This window comes from Astatotilapia calliptera, chromosome 7, assembly GCF_964374335.1.
Source record: "Astatotilapia calliptera chromosome 7, fAstCal68.1, whole genome shotgun sequence".
Taxonomy (NCBI): Eukaryota; Metazoa; Chordata; class Actinopteri; order Cichliformes; family Cichlidae; genus Astatotilapia; species Astatotilapia calliptera.
Window position 1 is genome coordinate 13,621,444 of NC_137428.1, and position 25,479 is coordinate 13,646,922.

A 25,479-nucleotide genomic window follows, 5' to 3' on the forward strand; every position below is an offset into this window, starting at 1 on the left:
GTACCCGCCGAAACGCCGTGCATTTATCGAGACTTTCAACCGAGGCCAATTATGGATCTTCGGATCCACATTATGTCAGCAGCTCCACCGTGAACTATGTTAAAAACAAACACCGCTCACGCCTCACAGATGACAGCTTACAGTCCTGTGTAAAGATGAACGTGACTTCGTACAGCCCCAATTTGCAGACGCTGTGTGCGGAGGTTCAGGAGCAGAAGTCCCATTGTAAACATATCACGGCAGACCCGACAATGTTTCCATGAACATGCTTTTCAGCATCTCTTTATTGACCACTTTTCACACACGGTTGCTGTACACATACAGCCGGCTGCAGCTTTTCAGCTCACAGCCCGACACATACCAACACAACAGCATAGATAGCACAGACGTTAAGGCGGCGAGGTGTGATTGCTGGTGCCCCTCAGGTGGGTCCGCCTCCCCTGCAGCGGCGCTGCAGACCACGCCCGCCACACACATTAACCAGGTAAAGTACATATTTAGGCAGAATTCTGTAAATATCTATTTTTCATTTTTCAGCAGCATAGTGCTTTTTTCCAATTAGTTTTTAAAAGTCAGGTCAAGGCTCCAAAAGCCCAAAGGCGATATAAGGGGGGCGGCTCACAACAGTTTTTGTTTGCTGGATCATTTTACTTCAGCTTGGTGTCTTTCCTTTTGTTATATTTCTTTAAGAGTTCAAAATGTGTTAATTACATAAATAAAATGTGATTTTCTCTGTAGCACTTCATGGATTTCATAAGCAACACACCTTAGTTGTTTATACAAAGTATAAAGGTAAAAAAACCAATATATACAGTGTTATCTTAATTTTAGATGTCAGAAAGTATTTGTGGCTCCCAGTGTTTTCTTTTGCATGGAAACCGGGTCCAAATGGCTCTTTGGGTCTTAAAGGTTGCAGACCCCTGTTCTAGGGTAACAGTGCAAATTGATTACATTTCCCACATTTGTCTATTTCATCTTATCGTTGTTAATTTCATTGCTGTTGTTTAGCCCTGCGACAGACTGGCGACCTGTCAAGGGTGTACCCCGCCTCTCCTCCTATGACAGCTGGGATAGGCTCCAGCACCCCTTGCAACCCTGAAAAGGATAAGTGGAAGCGAATGGATGGATGGATGCTGTTGAGAATTATGCCTGTGAACTATTACTATTAAAAAAGTAAATAAAATATCTAACTTCCTTTTGTGGTGCACCAGCACACTGTTATATTTTGCACTCTGGTCCAGCCTTTGGCCAATTTCGTCTATTTAATTTTTTGTCTGTACTGTAAGCCCACTCTTTGTCTTGTATGGTATGTGTTTTATTTTACATGTCTTTCTGTCTTTCAGTTGTGCCCACATATATCTGTTTGGTTTTGTTGATTCATTTGATATGCCACCTACAGTGGGGCAAAAAAGTATTTAGTCAGCCACCGATTGTGCAAGTTCCCCCACTTAAAATGATGACAGAGGTCAGTAATTTGCACCAGAGGTACACTTCAACTATGAGAGACAGAATGTGAAAAAAAAAATCCATGAATCCACATGGTAGGATTTGTAAAGAATTTATTCGTAAATCAGGGTGGAAAATAAGTATTTGGTCAATAACAAAAATACAACTCAATACTTTGTAACATAACCTTTGTTGGCAATAACAGAGGTCAAACGTTTACTATAGGTCTTTACCAGGTTTGCACACACAGTAGCTGGTATTTTGGCCCATTCCTCCATGCAGATCTTCTCGAGAGCAGTGATGTTTTGGGGCTGTCGCCGAGCAACACGGACTTTCAACTCCCGCCACAGATTTTCTATGGGGTTGAGGTCTGGAGACTGGCTAGGCCACTCCAGGACTTTCAAATGCTTCTTACGGAGCCACTCCTTTGTTGCCCGGGTGGTGTGTTGTGGATCATTGTCATGTTGGAAGACCCAGCCTCGTTTCATCTTCAAAGTTCTCACTGATGGAAGGAGGTTTTGGCTCAAAATCTCACGATACATGGCCCCATTCATTCTGTCCTTAACACGGATCAGTCGTCCTGTCCCCTTGGCAGAAAAACAGCCCCATAGCATGATGTTTCCACCCCCATGCTTCACAGTAGGTATGGTGTTCTTGGGATGCAACTCAGTATTCTTCTTCCTCCAAACACGACGAGTTGAGTTTATACCAAAAAGTTCTACTTTGGTTTCATCTGACCACATGACATTCTCCCAATCCTCTGCTGTATCATCCATGTGCTCTCTGGCAAACTTCAGACGGGCCTGGACATGCACTGGCTTCAGCAGCGGAACACGTCTGGCACTGCGGGATTTGATTCCCTGCCGTTGTAGTGTGTTACTGATGGTGACCTTTGTTACTTTGGTCCCAGCTCTCTGCAGGTCATTCACCAGGTCCCCCCGTGTGGTTCTGGGATCTTTGCTCACCGTTCTCATGATCATTTTGACCCCATGGGATGAGATCTTGCGTGGAGCCCCAGATGGAGGGAGATTATCAGTGGTCTTGTATGTCTTCCATTTTCTGATGATTGCTCCCACAGTTGATTTTTTCACACCAAGCTGCTTGCCTATTGTAGATTCACTCTTCCCAGTCTGGTGCAGGTCTACAATACTTTTCCTGGTGTCCTTCGAAAGCTCTTTGGTCTTGGCCATGGCGGAGTTTGGAGTCTGTTTGAGGCTGTGGACAGGTGTCTTTTATACAGATGATGAGTTCAAACAGGTGCCATTCATACAGGTAACGAGTGGGGGACAGAAAAGCTTCTTACAGAAGACGTTACAGGTCTGTGAGAGCCAGAGATTTTCCTTGTTTGAGGTGACCAAATACTTATTTTCCACCCTAATTTACGAATAAATTCTTTACAAATCCTACCATGTGGATTCATGGATTTTTTTTTCACATTCTGTCTCTCACAGTTGAAGTGTACCTCTGGTGCAAATTACTGACCTCTGTCATCATTTTAAGTGGGGGAACTTGCACAATCGGTGGCTGACTAAATACTTTTTTGCCCCACTGTACCTGCTATGGACTGCAGCTGAAAATTAGCTCTGCTGAATCTGTTGTTTGCCAAAAGGGGAAGAATGGCATTGATGCAGTCTTATTATCTGAAAAAAATGTTGACAGGAACCAAAGGTGTACATGTCTGTTTTAGTTGATCAAATGTTTGCAGCTGCATAGGATACACAGGTGCACATCCAAGTGAGAGTAGTATTGTGCTATTGATGGCACAGAGAGTGAACCACTCAAGACCTAAAGTAAATAACGGTTTACTTTTTTATTAATTTTGTTACACAGTAGCTGTCAACAGGTTCTGGAGTACCACAGTGTGTCAAACCTGCCATACTTTGATTTTACTGTTAGTAAAAGATAGATTTGCCATTTAAAATGACCAAAGCTAAAAAAGGCATACCATTTTAGTTTCCCACAACAAAATCCCAGATTCAGACGCCAAATTAAAAAACCTATTACCTCCAGCCAGGTGACCCCTCTATGACCCTCCATCAAACCTACCCAAGTTGGATGAGGCTCTGCCCTGTGCTGCTCTGTCTTGCAGTTCCTGAGCAATTTCTAGCTGGTTTTGGTGGTGCTGACGAGCCCTCTCCAAGTCCTGAACCGAACAAAAATAATGCATTTTTATCAGACTGTGATTCATTATTTCGTAGTTATTTGTTTTTCAGTTAACTACACCTTTATAGTTATATACCAACCTGCATGCATCGGGCAGCGTGCCCCAGACCAGCATATGCCCTCATCTCAATTGCTCTGTCGACCAGCTCTTGGGCCAACTCCAGCACTCTTGTATGGTACGATATGGCCTTGTCAAAGTCCCGCTGGGAGTGGTAAGCGCTCCCCAGGTTGCTGTACGCTCGTGCCTCCTCACGTCGGTTCTCCAGACTCTGCCAAACAAACCACCATTTCACCGTCACTAAGAAATTACCTTTGTGGTTATTTATTGGCATGCAATGGAATTTCCACAGAGATCACGACATTTATATTTTCTTTTGCTATCCCAGACAGTTAAAGATGGACATATTGCTAAAATGATCCTTTAGTGTATTTAAGCTAGGTTCTCAGGAAATCATTATCCTGATATAAACTGTGTAAATCTATGTGTTGTGTGAATGTCTAAGAAAGAAGAAGAAGAAATCAAACCCAGTGTTGTATTAGTGAGTGAGTTAGGCATTCATAATTCTTGCCACTAACTTTTAGTTAATGTTAGTCAGGGGGACTAGCAGTGGATTAATCTGAATTTGGTGCTGTGATGAGTATTTGTGGCAGCTGCAGAGTGGTTATTCAACTGAGTCAAAACAAACCACTATATCTTTTAGGCATGACCTTTTTGAGATAAACTCCAAAATTCACTGTGGTCAGTCAAGAGGTGCTTTTTGTGAATTAATTAAGTAGTTACAATAAAATAAATCTATTAACAGAATGTGAAGGAACAACTTATATATCCCAAACAAATATAATGCTAAAAAGATATCAGCTAAAGCTTTAGCTGGGCTATACTTTTGTGTAATATATCCTTTTACCAGAAAATGGTGCAGATTTAGTCAAATCTTTTGTGGAAATGTGGGCAGGACTAAGAAAAAATATCAAAAGTTTACAAAATAGCAGCACAGATCTCAAAACACCAAAGGCTAAATAGAAATACTGTTGCCTTGTCATGGTTAAAATATGCAGAGCTTAAATTAAAACTGCACCTTTTAAGAGATGAAAACCAAAGAAAAACATATTGGTAATGTAATATGAATATATTACATTACCACTATACCTTTGCAATGTCCAGATGCTGCTCATGGCATTGGACAGCATTGGTGAAGTCTCCCAGCGCAGTGTACACAGCACCCATGTTGCCTAGCTGGCGAGCCTCGGAAAGCTTGCACTGACTTTGCCGTGCCAGCAGCACGCACTGTTTATGGCTGGCAAGTGCATTAGGGTAGTCACCAATAGCTGTGTACACATGACCCAGACTGCTTAGAGCACTAGATGCAGCCTGAAATCACACATGCACAACATACATACATTGATCAGTGTTCAGTAAAAACAAACAACAAAAAAAAGGTACACAATAATTCACATGCTTATAATAAACAGGAACACAATCATGTAGACCAGAGGTGGCAAAATAAATGTACTTCATGAACCGTACACAGACCAATTTGATCTTAAGTAGGTTTGCCAGTAAAATAAGTGAAAAAATTCTTACATTTTTACATTCTTAAAATGTTCACACTTTCAGTTTTAATTGTCCATCCATTTACATAAAAGATAATGAGCAGCCAGAAATGTATTCAGAAAAATAAGATCAGTTTCAATTGATATCAGTTATAATTTTTTGGGGAAAAAAAAAGCATTGTCTAACATGCCAAATAACTAATCACTTCCTTGTTATGTTGATAGAAACTATAATCCTGTCTGTGCAATTAGCTTTCCTTCAAAATGTAATTTGTGTTTACATTTTGTAAACACAAATTACATTCTGTTTTTATTTTCTGTTTCTGCTGCAAATCAGCTGTATAAAGGTGTCATTTCTGGGTAAGAAAGGGATAGTTCAGGGAGAATGGGAAAGGAGGCAGGATAAACAAGTGAGGAAAACAGGCATCACCTCCTCCCACCTCAAATAAAATCTTGCCAATGGAGGACACGCACATCTTGGCGGCGCCACGAGTGAAAGCTCATCCTTCACATCTTATTTAGACCCTGCTGTGAGAGTCTGACCCTCTGCCACCACCACCTCAGCTTTGTATCAGGTTCTAGCAACCCTATTATTACTCTGTTTTAGTTAACACATGAAACCCTTTTATAGCTCCTTGAGCTGCCTAATGATTTCTAGCACCCCTCATCCTGCTAATTACAGAGCTTCTTCAGGCATAATACCATGCAAATCAAGATGAGGGTTTCATCTTAAGCTCGCTCGTTGCTGTCTTCATGCCTGCATGTGCATGAAAATAAGAACTCATGTCCACACACACACTAGTACTGCCACAAACAATTATTTTGATAGTCGACTACTCACCGATTATTTTTGCGATTAGTCGACTAATCAGATCATGCATCCATTGGATGTAAAACCTACAGGTTATTGCACCAGCATGCATCTGCTCTTATATAACTACCATTAGCTTACAGCTTTAAATGTTTAAGGTATGTGCTAACTAAAAATAAAGACAAGATGATAGTTTATTAAATTTTAATGAAATTTGCAGATTGTTTCGGTGAAGTTTAATAAACTCAGCCGTCTGCTCCTTGCTATCTAAAATATAACAGGACACCGGAGTATATTTTCGAGCATCTCACACTTCTGATAATCAGTTGTCTGCTTGATGTTTATTCAGTGGTGTAAAAACAATAACTTTAATCTCAGCTAAACCGATTTACTCAGGAACAAATAAAATACTGAAAAAAGCCAAACAATAACATTTTAAAGTTATCTAAGTGACTTATATATCATGTTTAATCTGAGTAGCGAAAGACGGGGGTGGGTTTGAAAACGATTTTCCGGGAGTCCGGTGTTCTCACCGGCTCTAGTGAGCCTTGAACCCCGGCTAGCTATCGAGCTGGTGGGTAACAGACGTCTCTGAAAACGTTGGAGCGCTTTTGAAAATATGTGGTGTCTTGATAAACTGAGCAGATATTTGAAGTTTACACAGCTACATTCTGGCCTGAAAATATGTTAAACGTTTATTTTGTGACCCAGAAAGAATAATAAGAGTAATATTAAAACTAACTAGATGCCACCATTGTTGGAAACTGAGCAGGAATTCTGGGATAGGTTGGGCCACGAAGTATACACCCGACCCATCCTTCAAATCTGGGGAAACGAAGGGTGCATTTGTCGGCCACATTTGCCGGCCGCATTTGTCGGCCGCATTTGTCAGTCTTCGTCGTGTCGCTGTAACGTAATCGGCCTACAACTGCGGGCACAGGAAGATGCGGTTCCTGAATTTGGACACAGCTACAATACCGGACACAGCTTCTCTATCTTCAGGGTTTAAACTAGCATCCCCAGGCTTCTACCTTTCTACCTATAAAACCCGAGAGCAGTCACATGGTGGAAGTGGAAGCTAAATTGGCTAAATTGACCGCGGAGTCATCATTTTGCGTTTCTACCTTTAAAAGCCGGAGAGCAGTCAGTCAAATGCTGGAGTCATTCATATGTATATTAGGTCGTTACCTAGGAATTCTAGGTAACGACCTAAGGTAACGACAAGGTACCACATGTGTACCTGTAGCAGTGAACACATCGCACAGTGGCCTGATTTTTTTTGCATCTGTGTACTTGGATTTTAGGTCGCAAGCCACCCAAAACTTGCTCCATGCACCACTCAGCAGGCCATTTGTAAATATGTGTACAAATGGTTGGTTTTTTGTACTGTTTTTATCAATAAATGTCAGCAACAAAGGACATACACCCATGTGTGTTGATTTCTCCCTAAGATGGCAAACTGAAACACTCCAAGTTGGTGACTTTTGGAGATTTGTTTCCCTGGATGATTGAGAATGCATCAAGATGAAACACAAAAGGAAGCTCACCGCTTTTGTTGCTGCCATAAATGCCATTAGTTCAGGGAGGTCCATGAACCAATGAACATGCTCCATGCACCACTCAGCAGGCCATTTGTAAATATGTGTACAAATGGTTGGTTTTTTGTACTGTTTTTATCAATAAATGTCAGCAACAAAGGACATACAAAGGACATGTGTTGATTTCTCCCTAAGATGGCAAACTGAAACACTGAAACACTCCACTCCCCCACCCCCTCAATCACTCACTGAGTGATTGAGGGGGTGGGGGAGCTGCTAAAAGCGGTGAGCTTCCTTTTGTGTTTCATCTTGATGCATTCTCAATCATCCAGGGAAACAAATCTCCAAAAGTCACCAACTTGGAGTGTTTCAGTTTGCCATCTTAGGGAGAAATCAACACACATGGGTGTATGTCCTTTGTTGCTGACATTTATTGATAAAAACAGTACAAAAAACCAACCATTTGTACACATATTTACAAATGGCCTGCTGAGTGGTGCATGGAGCAAGTTTTGGGTGGCTTGCGACCTAAAATCCAAGTACACAGATGCAAAAAAAATCAGGCCACTGTGCGATGTGTTCACTGCTACAGGTACACATGTGGTACCTTGTCGTTACCTTAGGTCGTTACCTTAGGTCGTTACCTAGAATTCCTAGGTAACGACCTAATATACATATGAATGACTCCAGCATTTGACTGACTGCTCTCCGGCTTTTAAAGGTAGAAACGCAAAATGATGACTCCGCAGGGGTCTAAGGTAGAAAACCAAAATGACTGCTCTCCGGGGGTCTAAGTGTTAACGGCAGCTGGCATTCTTGTCCATGCAGTGCTGCCATCCTCTGTTTCAGTCCATTATTACACTCTTAAATCCTACTATTATTTCCTGCGTCTTTTGGGATCTTACAAAGCTTCAAACGATGCGTCGAGTATTAAATTAGGCGATTTTGATAGTCAACGTAATCGTGAATAGTTGACTAATCGTGGCAGCCCTAACACACACACACACACACACACACACACACACACACGGAATGTCAGATCCATGTCAGATAGTCTTGTCTGCTTCTCATATTTGACAGAAAAAATCTGAGAAGAAATGTGACCCACTACATTTTTGCCTTAGTAATTTAAAAGCAGCCTACTGATTCATAACTAATCTAGAGATTATTGGGATTGATCTGTTTGCTATCAATGGAGGCATATGAAAAAGATGTGAGGTGTGAGCAATGGTTTGTTTCAAATTAAACAAGAGAATGAGACAAGAGCAGCAGTGTGTACTGACATATGTCTTATTAATTAATGTATCTATACATGACAGATCCCAGAAGTAAGGGAAATATATACCAGATATGGGTGCACCTATCTTGGTAAGTCCTCAGTCATGCAGGCCAAGAGGCCTTGATGAACCCCTGGCAACCTATAGTCACTAGCAAAAAAATATGTATTCCCCACTTGGGTGGCAAGTGGTTGGTGGAGATCGCTGTCTACTGCTGGGTGAAACTGCCATAACAAAAACCTCTTTGATTGCTTGATTTAGTAGCAGACTCACAGACTAGTGGAACTGCAATTTGCATGGAAGATACCAAATTTTCTACAAACACTAACTAACCACCAAACAGCACAAATGCAAGCCAGAAACAGAGAACAGCATTTTAGACAATAAGAAACCAAAAGATTTCAAATTGTATATAATTTGAAGACAAACAGTTGACATTTCCAGTTTGTGTGACATTCTTCAGTTTCAGTAATTTAATGAATGGTTGATGATTACCTGTAGACTAGTTGGCGTCTTTCATACAAACTATGGCTGATTATGGCAATCTGCTAGCAACCAAAGCAATCACAAAAAGGTTTTCAGTGTGCCAGCATATATCTTGTTGGGATCAATTTTACTGATGGCAAGCATTCTCCAGCAAACACTTGGAACTGGTTGGGGAACACAGGCGATTGCCAAGCAGTTTCTATGCCTGTGTGACTGGGACCTAACATTATTTAAACTAGAGAGTATTCTGTGGTGAAAGCAAGGAGTGGCATTAGTCCTGGGTCTGAAAAGTAAAGATAACACTGAAGTGCCTAAATCCATTTGTATTTGTCCCAATGACCAGCCGGGGGTGACTCCTCTAATTGAAATATGCGATCGTGGCTCAAGAGTTAGGAGTTCGCCTTGTAATCGGAAGGTTGCCGGTTCGAGCCCCGGCTCGGACAGTCTTGGTCGTTGTGTCCTTGGGCAAGACACTTCACCCGTTGCCTACTGGTGGTGGTCAGAGGGCCCGGTGGCGCCAGTGTCCGGCAGCCTCGCCTCTGTCAGTGCGCCCCAGGGTGGCTGTGGCTACAATGTAGCTTGCCATCACCAGTGTGTTGATGTGTGTGTGAATGGGTGGATGACTGGATATGTAAAGCGCTTTGGGGTCCTTAGGGACTAGTAAAAGCGCTATATAAATACAGGCCATTTACCATTTACCATATAAAAGTCTATGAAAGAAAAATCCCTGGGTTTATGAACACAGTAAACACTTTCCTGGTCAGTCTATATTCTTAACAACAAGATCTTTATCTAATTGAATAAGCACAAAATTCATTTTGTAAATTATGATCCTAAATAGAGTCCAACAGCCATTAAAGCATGGCAACCTTGAGGATTGATCAACTTTCCTCAAGTGCTTACTAAATGTGCTATATCAAAGTGGCTACTTTATTCTTTTACACACAGTCTGATTACGTTGTGTACCATGACTTACACAATGTTATGTTATTCTGAATTTATGCCACAATTGAATTACATAAAAAAAAAAAGAAATAATAATTTTTGCTTTCAATACACTGAGCATCATAATTAAATACTATCTTATATGATTTGGCCAATAAATTAATTGAAGAATTTCTATCAGGCTTTATCGCTCTCTCCTCAGTGTTTAGCGTAAAGGCCTGCAGAGTCTCAGCTTGTTACAGCAACACTGAGACAGTGTGCTGCAGTCTAAAACAACACCTCAAATGACTCACACAAACAGTGTTATTTCCTTGGCACTATGATAATGACTTCAATCTGTTGAAGTCCAACAATGTGCATATCTGTGAACACACAGTGAGAAGTAATAATCAATAAACCATGTCCTAAGGTAAAACCTCACACAGTAAGAACCATTTCTTTGGTTCATTCACAGTGAAAGTAATTAAGTTTAGAGGCCATCTGAGCACAAACAGCAGCCTATCTTTGATTCAGACACACACACACACACACACACACGCACACACACACAAACTTAAAAAGTAAAATGTGAATTTGACCTTTCAAAGAAAATCACAAGGGACAGACAAAGCTTAGTCAAAAGTTATGTTTAAAGGTTTACAGAATTTGTAAAGAAGTAAAAATTAAAATAACTTTTTAAAGAGGGGTTATTAGCATGATTATAACCAATATAATAGCACTTGAGGTTGCCTTTAAATGCAGTTCAGTCCCTCTATAGATGGCCATGTTAAAATGTTCAACTTCAATGGTGACTGTTAGTGTACATGTTGCATGTTTACAGGCTAGACCAGGAGTCCCCAATCCCAGTCCACGAGGGCCAGTGTCCCTGCAGGTTTTGATCCATCACAGCTGATTTAAATGGATAAATTACCTTCTCAACATGTCTTGAAGTTCTCCAGAGGCCTGGTAATGAACTAATCATGCGATTCAGGTGTGTTGACCCAGGGTGAGATCTAAAACCTGCAGGGACACCGGCCCTCGTGGACTGGGATTGGGGACCCCTGGGCTAGACTATAGTTAATTTTTTAAATTGTATAACAACTGTGAGGTGGATAATTTTTGTAGAGGTCACCCATTTAGATTGTGTTAGGTGTGCAGTCAATTATTGATTAATTAATAAATGGCTTCAATTTTTTTAAACCAGAAATGCAACAGTCTATTTTAAAAAATATTTGCTACTTTTTGTTGTCAAGTTTGATAGGAAAGTTGATGTGTTTTGGATAAGTAAACTAAAGCAGGTTATTTGAATTTTTTCTTTTTGATCTGTGTTCAATTCTAAGCAGCAGTTTTTAAAATTGTTTTCTGACATATATAGATAAAAGTAATTGATACTGCAATGAAAATGCAGTATTAGTTTGAGCCCCAGAGGAATTTGATAGAAAAATCTATTCCTTCATTTCAATTGCAGCCTATATGGACAGATAATACACATCCATGTCCTTTTAAATCAGGTTTCATCAGTGCTAAAAACTGTCACTGAAAACAGCCAAACTGACCTTTAGTGGAATTTACCACTTGTGATTAACATCAGAATACCCTGTTCTTTTCTTTCTGCTCATGTGTGTTCACAAGTGAGCGCATGTTTGTGAAAAATACGACAGCACACATCTACAGAAATCCATGTCCCCACCCAAGTGATGAGGGTAAACACATAAAATCCAGTTGACACATCTGTGCTGGAGCTCCAGGCAGGAAACGGAGATTTAATAAATGACGACACATCTGTGTCTACAGTCAACTGGCCAGACAAGTCTTTGATTTCCCTTAAGAACATCTTACTTTAAGAGAAAAAACACAGGCGTACGCACGCACGCACGCACGCACGCACGCACGCACGCACGCACACACACACACAAATACAGTCATATGTCTGGACCAGTCCATGTACACAGACATACATGGACTGGTCTAGACATATATGTTTTTACATCTCCCTCTCTCTCTTTCCTATATACAGGGAGTGCAGAATTATTAGGCAAATTAGTATTTTGTCCACATCATCCTCTTCATGCATGTTGTCTTACTCCAAGCTGTATAGGCTCGAAAGCCTACTACCAATTAAGCATATTAGGTGATGTGCATCTCTGTAATGAGAAGGGGTGTGGTCTAATGACATCAACACCCTATATCAGGTGTGCATAATTATTAGGCAACGTCCTTTCCTTTGGCAAAATGGGTCAAAAGAAGGACTTGACAGGCTCAGAAAAGTCAAAAATAGTGAGATATCTTGCAGAGGGATGCAGCAGTCTCAAAATTGCAAAGCTTCTGAAGCATGATCATCGAACAATCAAGCATTTCATTCAAAATAGTCAACAGGGTCGCAAGAAGCATGTGGAAAAACCAAGGCGCAAAATAACTGCCCATGAACTGAGAAAAGTCAAGCGTGCAGCTGCCAAGATGCCACTTGCCACCAGTTTGACCATATTTCAGAGCTGCAACATCACTGGAGTGCCCAAGAGCACAAGGTGTGCAATATTTAGAGACATGGCCAAGGTAAGAAAGGCTGAAAGACGACCACCACTGAACAAGACACACAAGCTGAAACGTCAAGACTGGGCCAAGAAATATCTCAAGACTGGTTTTTCTAAGGTTTTATGGACTGATGAAATGAGAGTGAGTCTTGATGGGCCAGATGGATGGGCACGTGGCTGGATTGGTAAAGGGCAGAGAGCTCCAGTCCGACTCAGACGCCAGCAAGGCGGAGGTGGAGTACTGGTTTGGGCTGGTATCATCAAAGATGAGCTTGTGGGGCCTTTTCGGGTTGAGGATGGAGTCAAGCTCAACTCCCAGTCCTACTGCCAGTTTCTGGAAGACACCTTCTTCAAGCAGTGGTACAGGAAGAAGTCTGCATCCTTCAAGAAAAACATGATTTTCATGCAGGACAATGATCCATCACACGCGTCCAAGTACTCCACAGCGTGGCTGGCAAGAAAGGGTATAAAAGAAGAAAAACTAATGACATGGCCTCCTGGTTCACCTGATCTGAACCCCATTGAGAACCTGTGGTCCATCATCAAATGTGAGATTTACAAGGAGGGAAAACAGTACACCTCTCTGAACAGTGTCTGGGAGGCTGTGGTTGCTGCTGCACGCAATGTTGATGGTGAACAGATCAAAACACTGACAGAATCCATGGATGGCAGGCTTTTGAGTGTCCTTGCAAAGAAAGGTGGCTATATTGGTCGCTGATTTGTTTTTGTTTTGTTTTTGAATGTCAGAAATGTATATTTGTGTATGTGGAGATGTTATATTGGTTTCACTGGTAAAAATAAATAATTGAAATGGGTATATATTTGTTTTTTGTTAAGTTGCCTAATAATTATGCACAGTAATAGTCACCTGCACACACAGATATCCCCCTAAAATAGCTAAAACTGAAAACAAACTAAAAACTACTTCCAAAAACATTCAGCTTTGATATTAATGAGTTTTTTGGGTTCATTGAGAACATGGTTGTTGTTCAATAATAAAATTATTCCTCAAAAATACAACTTGCCTAATAATTCTGCACTCCCTGTATATATATATATATATATATATATATATAAAATAAAAAAAATTCCCCAGCCGCCCCTGCTGGCAGTCAATCCTTCAAGCTCGGGACCCTCAAGCCTGGGAGCTTGAGGGTCCTGCACAGTATCTTAGCTGTTCCTAGGACTGCGCTCTTCTGGACAGAGATCTCAGATGTTGTTCCTGGGATCTGCTGGAGCCACTCGCCTAGCTTGGGAGTCACTGCACCTAGTGCTCCGATTACCACTGGGACCACCGTCACCTTCATCCTCCACATCTTCTTGAGCTCTTCTATGAGCCCTTGGTATTTCTCGAGCTTCTCGTATTCCTTCTTCTGATGTTGCTGTGATTCGGAACCGCTACATCGATCACTACGGCCGTCTTCTTCTGTTTGTCTACCACCACTATGTCCGGTTGGTTAGCCACCACCATTTTGTCCGTCTGTATCTGCAAGTCCCACAGGATCTTAGCTCGGTCATTCTCCATCACCCTTGGGGGCATCTCCCATTTTGTCCCCGGGACTTCCAGGTTATACTTGGCACAGATGTTCCTGTACACTATGCCGGCCACTTGGTTATGGCGTTCCATGTACTGTATGCCTTGCCTGCTAGCATCTTGCACGCTGCTGTTATGTGCTGGATTGTCTCTGGGGCATCTTTACAGAGCCTGCACCTGCGGTCTTGCCTGGTGTGATAGACCCCAGCCCCTATGGATCTTGTGCTCAGTGCTTGTTCCTGTGCTGCCATGATTAATGCCTCTGTGCTGTCTTTCAGTCCAGCTTTGTCCAGCCACTGGTAGGATTTCTGGATATCAGCCACCTCCTCTATCTGCCGGTGGTACATACCGTGCAGGGGCCTGTCGTTCCATGATGGTTCCTCACCTTCCTCCACTTTCTTGGGTTTCTGCTGCCTGAGGTATTCACTGAGCACGCTGTCAGTTGGGGCCATCTTCGTGATGTATTCGTGGATGTTCCTTGTCTCATCCTGGAATGTGGTGCTGACACTCACCAGTCCCCAGCCTCCTTCCTTCCGCTTAGCGTACAGCCTCAGGGTGCTGGACTTGGGGTGAAATCCTCCATGCATGGTGAGGAGTTTTCTTGTCTTTATGTCAGTGGCTTCTATCTCCTTTGGCCAGCCTATTACCCCAGCAGGGTACCTGATCACGGGCAGGGCTTAGGTGTTGATGGCCTTGTCTTGTTCTTACCATTCAGCTGACTCCTCAGGACTTGCCTGACCCTCTGCAGGTACTTGGTGGTTGCAGCTTTCCTAGCGGCCTCTTCATGGTTCCCATTCGCTTGCGGGATCCCCAGGTACTTGTAACTGTCCTCTATGTCTGCAATGTTGCCTTCTGGTAGTTCAATCCCCTCAGTTCTGACTACCTTGACTCTCTTTGTTACCATCCGACTACACTTCTCCAGTCCGAACGACATTCCAATGTCATTGCTGTATAGCCTGGTAGTGTGGATCAGTGAATCGATGTCTTGTTCACTCTTGGCATACAGCTTGATGTCATCCATGTACAGGAGGTGGCTGACAACTGCTCCATTCCGTAGTCGGTATCCATAGCCAGTCTTGTCAATGATCGCACTGAGGGGGTTAAGGCCTATATATATATATATATATATATATATATATATATATATATATATATATATATATATATATATATATACATATATATATATATATATATATATATACATATATATATATAAAAGAAACAATATTATCCTCTCATTAGATTAGATTTATATTGTGGATAACAAATCTCTTCAGAAAAGCTTGGATGGGTGGAGATCGGGGAAAAAAACAATGTAAGTACAAAGGTGTAGGAAGATGGGCGCCTAAATCTTTTGCATGGAAATAGAATAAGACAGATGAATAAAGACAGAGAAAGATTACTGCTGACACTGCTTCCCCTGCATGCTTGATAACCAGATGTAGGAGGTTTGGGAAGGTGATGTCTTCTGAGGTCTGCTGATCTGCAGGGACTGCAACTTCTTGAACTAATGCCATACTTGATTTGATGGAAATGTCTTTATTTGTCCCTTGTCAAGATCTTTTCCTTTTTAAACTATTTTTTAGACTGATTTTGATTATTGTTCAGGGCACAAATGCAAATACCTATCATTGTTGTTGTTATTATTATTAATGTTATAACTGTAATGGTAACTGTACCAAAGCTCCTGCCAGTGTTCTGCAGACGAGCACTTTGTTCGGAAGCAGGCAGTATTGAAGGCTTCTCACACCACACAGATAAACACAAATAACACAGTTGAGCAAACACACAGTGGGAGATATGGATTTCTGTTGATGACCGTGTTCGAGTCGCCTTAAGCTGCACACCTGTGGAGAAGAAGGTCGATAACTGTCTGTCAACAATACACGTGCAGGAGTCTATGGTGCATTTGCAGCTTCCAGACAGACACACACACAAGCAACAAAAAAAGAGAAACAAGAGGGTTTGGTTTTGATCCAAGCTTTCCTGAGCTCTGAGCTCTTCAGAAAAGTTGGTAACTGTTCCTCATTTCTTTTACTGACAGTGGTTCAATCAGGCTCTTTAGATTTACCTAGAGACAAATCACATGAGATAAATATAGGATGCAATCACACGCTATTAAGTGACTGCGTGTGCATGTTCAAGTGTGTGTTCAACTGCAAGGGTCCAGCAGAACTTCAGAGACCATTAGAGAGGTCGAAACTCTGATATAATAAAACTTTGCAGTAGAATATCCTGCTGACTTTTACACATTAAAGATAGTGTAATTCCATATTTCTGAGGAGTCGTGTCAAATTGCAAAAACACACAGAGAGTACCTTTAATGTCATGTAAATTTTAATTAAAACACAAATTAGTGAGAGATATTCTCTATTGAGCATGCAGACATGTGACCATGTGTAACCCGGGTTAAAAAAGATGCATAAATAGTAAAAGATAAGTTAAATCTGAGAATATAAATATCAAAGAGTTCATTTATTTAAATTTTCTTGTATATTTAAAAAGGTAAGAGTTCATGTAAAATGATTAAAAACATGTTTGCATTGTTTAAAATAAGTTATCTTTCTTTTCTTGTGAATTGTTTGTGAGAACTGTAATTTCCTACGGGGGTAAGGTCTGTGAAGGTAACACAGGGTGGAGAAGGAAAAGGAAAAAAGAGACGAGAGCGCGAGAAGAGAGGGCGGTGGTGCGTGAGTTACACGGAGCATCCGGAGAAGTTAGCTTGTTTTTTATGTACTAAGAGTAAGTGTGTTTTGACTTTTCGGACAGATAAGTCACAGTGTCGGTAAGCTAGTGACATAACACGTAAAGTTTCAGCGTGAGTCTGCTGGACTGTGTGCTTTGTTTCTTGCGGCTGTGCACGCATTAAAACCCCGAGGCTTTCATTATTATATCTGGAGACTTTAACCATGCCACACTGGATTCTACTCTGGCTGCTTTTCACCAGTTTGTGAATTGTCCCACAAGGAGCAACAGGACAATTGACCTACTGTATGCTAATGTGAGAGATGCATACAGAGCCACCCCCCTCCCCCCACTAGGGAAGTCAGACCACAACCTGGTTTACTTACAGCCACAATGCACACCCCTCGTCCAAAGGCAGCCTGTCACAACGCGCTCCATCCGGAGATGGACCCCAGAAAAGGAGGATGCTCTGAGAGACTGCTATGACACCACAGACTGGGATGTGCTCCTGAGCCCACATGGTGAGGACATAGAGGGGGCGACACACTGTCTTACAGACTACCTCAACTTTTGTGTGGACACAGTCGCCCCTGCTAAGACGGTACGGTGTTATCCTAATAACAAACCGTGGGTAACACAGGAAGTCAAAGCTGTCCTCAACATGAAGAAGAAGGCTTTCAGGAGCAAAGTGAAGGAGGAGATGAAAGCAGCACAGCGGGAGGTGAAACGCTGCCTGAGGGAAGCAAAGGACACCTACAGGAGGAAGGTGGAGCAGAAGTTGGAGAGGAACAATATGAGGGAGGTCTGGAATGGTGTGAAAACCATCACAGGCCACAACACCAAGAAAAGCACAGTGGGGGGGACTGTGGAGAAGGCAAACGAACTCAACAACTTCTTCAACAGGTTTGACCAGCCCACAACCCCCCCACCCTCACCCTCACCTTCACTACAGAGTCCTCCCCCCACTCTCCTGCCTCCCTCGCTTCCCCCCCTTCCTGACACCATGACACCCCCCTCCTCCAATCCCTCTCTCAGCAGCAAGACATCTCCCCCCCTCCCCTCCTCCCAAACATCTCCCAGTGTCACAGTGGATCAGGTCAGGAGGCAACTGAGGAAGCTTCGCCCCAGAAAGGCAGCAGGCCCAGACAAGGTGTGTCCTAGGATGCTAAAGGTGTGTGCTGCTGAACTTGGGGAGCCGCTACAACGATTCTTCAACCTCAGTCTGCGACTGGGGAGAGTGCCCGCCCTATGGAAGACATCCTGCATCGTCCCGGTCCCCAAAAAGAACCGGCCCAATGAGCTGAATGACTTCCGACCGGTGGCACTGACGTCACATCTTATGAAGACTCTAGAGCGGCTCTTCCTCAACTTCCTCCGACCACAGGTACAACATGCCCAGGACCCACTACAGTTTGCATACAAGGCGGGTGTCGGAGTGGAGGATGCCATCCTGTACCTCCTACACAGAGCCCACTCACACCTGGATGGGGGAAAAGGCACGGTCAGGATACTGTTTCTTGACTTTTCCAGTGCCTTTAATACCATCCGGCCCTGTATGCTTCAGGAAAAACTGAACAGGATGGAGGTGGACCCCTGCCTGGTGGCTTGGATCTCCGACTACCTCACCGACAGACCACAGTACGTCAGGCTGAAGGACATCACGTCTGACACTGTGGTCAGCAGCACAGGAGCACCACAGGGAACTGTGCTGTCCCCTCTTCTCTTCACCCTGTACACCTCTGACTTCTGCTACAACTCTGAATTATGCCATATTCAGAAGTTTGCAGATGACACGGCCATCATGGGGTGTATCTGGGATGATCAGGAAGAGGAGTACAGAAGTCTGGTGAGGAACTTTGTCGCATGGAGTCACACAAACCACCTGCAACTCAACACCTCAAAGACTAAGGAACTGGTTGTGGACTTCGGGAGGTCCAGAGAAGGTCCACTGCCGGTTCAGATAGAGGGGGAGGAGGTGGAGGTGGTCAACAAGTACAAGTACCTCGGGCTGTGGGTGGACAATAAACTGGACTGGTCATGCACCACAGAGCACCTGTATAAAAAAGCCCAAAGCCGACTGTACTTCCTCAGGAGGCTGAGGTCTTTTAACATCTGCAGGAAGCTCCTGAGGATGTTTTACCAGTCGGTGGTTGCTGGAGTACTTTTCTATGCTGTGGTGTGCTGGGGGAGCAGCACAGCAAAGAAGGACTCATCCAGGCTGGAGAAACTGATCAGGAGGGCTAGCTCTGTGGTCGGCATGAAGCTGGACACTCTGGTGACAGTGGCAGAGAAAAGGACATTAAAGAAACTGATGGACATTATGAACAATGCTGGGCATCCTCTGCACACGGCCATAAACAATCAGAAGAGTCTGTTCAGTGACAGGTTGCTTCTCCCCAAGACAAGAACTAACAGACTTAAAAACTCCTTTGTCCCACACGCCATCAAACTGTTTAACTCCTCTCTGGAGGGGAGAGGGAGGGGAAACAGGAGGACAAAGGAGGGGGGAACAACTAAGCTGTAGTGCCTCTTCACCTCACTGTACAATACCTTGTGCAATACTTTTTGTAAATAGTCAACAGTGCAATAGACTCAATACTTGAAATGTGCAATTCACTTGTATTTTTATTTTTTATTCCTATTTATTCTATTTATCCCCTTTGTATATTTTATTTATATTTGTCTCTGTATTTATATATGTGTGTGTGTGTGTGTGTGTGTGTGTGTGTGTATATATATATATATATATATATATATATATATATATATATAACAATTCTGTAACTGTAACTTCGGTCGTTGCTGTGCTTTTTGGAAGTCGAATTTCCCAGAGGAACCCACCCGAGGGATTAATAAAGTTCTATCTTATCTTAAGTTAAAGTGAGGCTAACCCAGCCGTTCGCTAATAAGGACTACTGTAGGCTGCCGTTTCGCTAATAAGGACTACTGTAGGCTGCCGTTTCGCTATAGTTGTGGAACGTAACAAGCTGCAGAGGATCGTTACCGAACTGGATAACGTCGGACACACCCCAGATAGTCACTCTGAGTGCCCGCGTCACTCAGAGTACCTCTGGCAACGTGGGAAGCTAAAACAGGTAGCTTGTGGAGCACGTGGAGATCACGGACCTTCCTCATCTTTGTGCTACTGCATTCAGAGCGGAGTGTTTCTGACGGAGCTGAAGACAACTTGTTACCTGGATTAAGCTGGTGGGAATTGCACGTTTCACAAGGTACTGAGTTTATTTATTTTTTGCTCGTTGAGTGAAGAACTTCCGGTTGGGAGATCGTTTTGGATTTATACTGGAGCAATACAGGCCTGCAACGTAGGGTTTATCTCTGCCGGCTTTAGGTTTAGTTTGGGACTATAATTGTTTTATCACTGGTGGTTTACACTGTATGTGTGGAGATTCTGTGTACAGTGGGTAAATTGCTGTGTGTGTTTTTGGTTTGCCTGAATACTGAACTCTGCCATTTTATTATTTTCTTGTTTTCATTGTTTGGTAAATTAAAGGAGGGTTGCAATGCTCTACTTTACATGGTGTATGACATGATTTACTGCACTATAGACACTAGTGTTAATTTTCGCGTGTAGTGCTACTGTTAAGGAATAAGCTTCATTGATCCCAGAAACAAAAGAGAAGTTAATTTAAAACATCGTACGAGAGTACACTAGAAAAAGAACCCAAAGCCCATTTATTTAATGGTATTGAGTAAATGAGGGCTACACATGTAACCACGTTACATGAAGTTGTTTGCCATTTTGGAGGTTTGGCAATCATGGTGACAATGTAGGATCAAATGAATAAGGCTCCCCTCACACAGACCCAAAAATCTACTTCTGATAGCTTTGGTCATTAGCATATTGCTGTGGTCTTAGTTTAAATTTGTTAGCATCTTATTCAGTTGCTCACCTGTAGGTAACTGTACTTCCTTCACCAGCAGTTACACTCCCCACAGTTGCTGGTCCACACATCACTTTCAGTGTGTATGTAGCTTAACACGCAACATAGAGGACTGCAATGGAGGGTACATCCATCTAAAACATCAAATATAAAACTACAAGACTGCTTAACCCATAATTACCAGAAAACCCAGAACTTAGAATGCTAGAATAATCACTGAAAGAAAGCTATAATGAAACTCTTCCAAATAGTAATCAAAATGAGAGCTGAAGAATAAGAGTGAAAAGCAAACTAAAAAGTCAACAAATAACAATAAGTAGAAGTCCTCATTGGCCTAACAAAATCTACAGACCATGACGTTAACAAATTATATTATTTTCCTGAGTACACAAAAGAAAAAAAGACATGAATAAACTGGAAGAAAACAGTGAAAGGAAAAACAGCATAATGACAGAAATGTAAATCAAATCAGACAAAAGCTCAAATATTTACTAATCTAGTTGCTACCAGAACTGTCTTCTATACAGTGTAAAGAAACCAGTGATCAGTATGGTTGTTTAGATTTATCCTACAATATTAAAACACCAATAAAATATTCCTTAAAATGAGCCACAAGCACAACTCATAAGATTCAACTACATATGAAATCCAGTGAGCCATAAATACATCTGCCATGACTCCATGTTGCACACTCACCAGCACACATATACACATTTGTATGTACACACTCTCACAAACATATGAAAGTTAAACGTAGGGAAACACACACCAACAACCTGACAGCTTTACTTTGTGCTTTTAGACGTAAAGTGGTCCGAAATCTAATCTGTAAAAACAATTTAATTAACTACGGTTTTCACAACTGTCCAAAGTGTTTCAGGAGAAATGTGAGGTGTTTAGCTTTGGACTGGCATAATGAAAAACTGCTTTCCAGGAAAAGTTACAGAAGATAAGAGTATAAGTCAAAACAAGTGAATGTATAAGAGCAAATTTGAAGTTTGTTCTTTGGTTTCAATACATTTTTATGACAATGTAATTTCTCGCAAGATGATTATATGTAATTAAAGTTGTTCTTATTGTACATTATATACTTGATCAGCCATCACTCTAAAATATGAAATATATTTAAAATATTCTAAGTTAAGCTCCCAAAGAACAAATCAACAAATCATTGCATTACATAACATGCAGTCACTGCACGGATGCATCATCACTGAAAAATTAATTGATTAGACAGAATCTCTTATGTCAGGGAGAAAGTTGAACAGAGATAAATATCTGCATGCCTTTTCTTTATTAAATGTGATTTTAGGTTGGTGACAGTACCAAATCACAACAACAGTTGCCTTGAGGCGCTTTATACTGTAAGGTAAAGACCCTACAATAATACAGATATCAAATGACCTGTATGAGCAAGCACTTGGTGACACCGGGAAGGAAAAACTCCCTTTTAACAGGAAGAAACCTTAAAACCTTAGGCAAAACCAGGCTCAGGCTCATCCTGTCATGGCCATAGCTGGACTGGCCATCGGGCATACCGGGCATTTGCCCGGTGGGCCGCTGGCGATTTTTTGTTTTTATGGGCCGATGGTTTTTTTTAAATTTTTTTTTTTAGGAAGGGTATATATATAATGAAAGGTGTTGGATTGGCCAATTGGTCATGATCGACTCTGGGCTGGACCAATTACAGCCGAGGAGGCTGGCTGCACCCTCCCCCTTCTTTAGCAATCACGTGATTTTCGCGCATTGCATGCCGGGAACTCGTGGCAAAACAATCCAAGTACCGCATCAAATGCAAACATTTGCAGCACCGCAAAACGTTCATTCTCCGGTTCCAATACCTTCTTTTTTTTTTCTTTGCCGCACAAAAAAGGAATGTACAAAACAAAAGGAGAATAATGCCGGTCCGTACAAAGACAGACTCGACGAAAAGACAAAGAAAAGATACGAGGAAAAAATCAAAGGAGTGAAAGAGTGGACAAAAGACGTCAGCGTGCTGCCCAACTTTCACCACGCTCAGATTTATAATTATACGCTTCTTGGAGTGAGTGCATACACTCATGAACTTTAGTAACTTCAGGTCACTGCAACAAGCCCAGGTACAGTTTACCGACGGATGGGTACAGGACCTTGAAATGCACCGTGTAGAACGAAAGACTATTGTACATATCATAAATTTACCAGTCTCACAAATCGTCTTCATAAATACACATTCATTAACAGTTTATTAATAGGACCTTTAAGCTCAACGGTAATTAATTAGTAGTGGAAATAATTTCTGGTAGTGTAACAGTGTTTATGTGGTATTATTCCACTTGCCACAAATATCAGTGTAATGGGGAAACAGCGCCCCCCTCTCGGTGTGGCTGGCTGCAGTAATCGCTGCCAGTCTGCCGTACGAGCCATACGAGAGGTGAGTTGTATTGTTCCGCACACAATATAGCTAAGTAGTACAGACACATAAAACATGTTTGATTAGCTGACGAGCACCGAGTGTAATAAGTGCTTAGTGGACACATGTCCAACACCAGTTTTATGTACTTTTCATTTGTTTATTAATGTGTGAAACTGTATGCTAAAGCGGAATGCTAATGAGATGTTCTGCCGTAGTGTGCTGTGCGGAGTGGTGTGTGGCGAGCCTGTGCACTGATAATACACCGTTGTTTCCATTCAGGTACATCATTTGTTGTTGCTGTTATTTTATTGTATATTAGAAATTGTAATATTGCTGCAGTAATCGCTGCCAGTCTGCCGTAGCCATACGAGAGTGTGCTGTGCGGAGTGGTGTATGGCGAGCCTGTGCACTGATAATACACCGTTGTTTCCATTTAGGAAATAAAGTGGCAACGATCGATCAGAGACTCCTTGTCTTTTTAAAAACACTACACAACGCAGAGTCGAGGAGTCTGTTTGGGCCGAACTGTTGCAGCGGGATGAAGCAGAAACCGGTTACAGTAGCATTACAGAAATGTAGCAGTGACAATAATATTGTATATTGTAATCGCAATGGACAATTAGTGATACAAAACAACTGTTTTATCCTGTGAATAAAAGTATATGTTTTTGTCAGTGTACCATGGTTATAACAGAAGCGAAACGCAATATTGTGTCAGAATAATTCACTATTTATGCACAATAAATAAAGGAGCATAGCGCGACAATTTCTGTTCAGCGCCAGACTTGCTTGTAACCTATATCACCAATTATGTTAAGAAAAATGACGTATTAACTACTACAAAACTCTGACCTTTGTGGGAATGCTTGGAACAGACTAACATGTGAGCTGGAGTGTTCTGAGACGTTATATTTGGTATATCCAGACCATCCATCGGCTCTTACTTCGGAAACATGGCTTAAAAATTTTCACTTCAACGACGTAATCCGATTAAAAAAAAAAAAAAACGATCTCTTTACCCGTCGACTTCCTGTGGCTGTCATGCGACCGGCTATTGCAGTTAATAATAATACAACAGCTTCTTGCCATTTTTTGGGTTTCTTTTTATCGCTGTGTAACTGAGTTCAATTGAAAGCCTGCGTGCGCTAGTACCTCTTGCCACAAGTTCCCAGAATCCTTTGCGGTTTTATCCCTGAATGACGTCACATTTTCAATCTTTATCCTGGTGGGCCGGTCTCTAGTCAAAATGCCCGGGCCGATTTTTTGTCCCAGTCCAGCCTTGGTCATGGCTGTGCTGTGGCAGGCAGGATGTGGGACCCAGGTGCAGGACTCGAACGCGAAAAGGTAACTTAAAGTGGCAGCTTTATTCACTAGGAAAACTTGAATACTAGATCTAAGAAACAAAACATAATAACCGGGAGCTAGGAAACTAGGAACTCAGGAGACCAGAAACTAGAAAACAAAGAAACTAAAAAAGTAGGAGCTGACGAGAAAACAAACACGGAGACCAGGAGCAGCACAGAGAGGGTATGACGCGACAATGGGCAGAGGAAAACACAGGGAGTAATGAGGGAATGGGAAACAGAAAGGAAACACAACACTGGGACTAATCTGACGTAACGAGATGGGGAGGAAGCAAAACTGAGTACACTGAACACAGGACAAGGAACTATCAAAATCAAACAGGAAACACACGGACCGAAATGCAAGCTTAACACAGTGACTGGGGACACATAGAGAACATAGAAACAAGGGGGACTAGACATGAAACGTGGGACATGGGCACAGCACAGAGTAGACATGGGAACAGAGACTAAACACAGGCTGAGATAGAGACTAAGGGAGGAAGGACTACAGTCACTAAGAACATAAGAAATAAAGATAACCAAAACCAGCAACAACAATAATCAAAAAATATAATTCCAGAGTCTGAAACTAAATACTGGGTTGCAGACTCAGTGCCGTGACACATCCGGTGTCTCCCTGGATGAATTGGAAGCAATGACTGAGTCATTGGTTGGAAGAGGTGGTTGACATGAATGAAGTTTGAGACTTTATGCCTATACTGCTGCCTCCGAGATCCAAACCCAGAAAAGCGGTAGAAAATGGATAGTATGAAAATTTCTTTTTATTGTCATCATTAGGGTTCCACCTAGAGCTGAACAATAGACTGTGAAACTAAACTCCCTATATGAATGTGAACAGTCATTCTGTAGACAAGGGATAAGTCTTT

At 42.1% G+C, this 25,479-nt stretch overlaps 1 protein-coding gene and 1 long non-coding RNA gene across 3 annotated transcripts in view; one reads left to right on the top strand and one right to left on the bottom strand.

Annotated features, from left to right (window-relative positions):
• The window catches only part of ttc28 (tetratricopeptide repeat domain 28), a 278,633-nt gene that overhangs the window by 146,770 nt on the left and 106,384 nt on the right, over positions 1 to 25,479 (bottom strand). For both annotated transcript variants that reach the window (XM_080304107.1, XM_080304106.1), the window contains exons 6-8: positions 4,757 to 4,978; positions 3,690 to 3,878; positions 3,493 to 3,589 (exon numbers count right to left, since the gene is read on the bottom strand). In XM_080304107.1, coding sequence (XP_080160233.1) covers positions 3,493 to 3,589; positions 3,690 to 3,878; positions 4,757 to 4,978 — 508 coding nt within the window. The remainder of the gene's footprint in view (positions 1 to 3,492; positions 3,590 to 3,689; positions 3,879 to 4,756; positions 4,979 to 25,479) is intronic.
• On the top strand, positions 21,547 to 24,012 carry LOC145429954 (uncharacterized). Its single transcript, XR_013910314.1, has 2 exons — positions 21,547 to 23,525; positions 23,684 to 24,012. It is a non-coding gene; the product is annotated as an uncharacterized LOC145429954 (long non-coding RNA).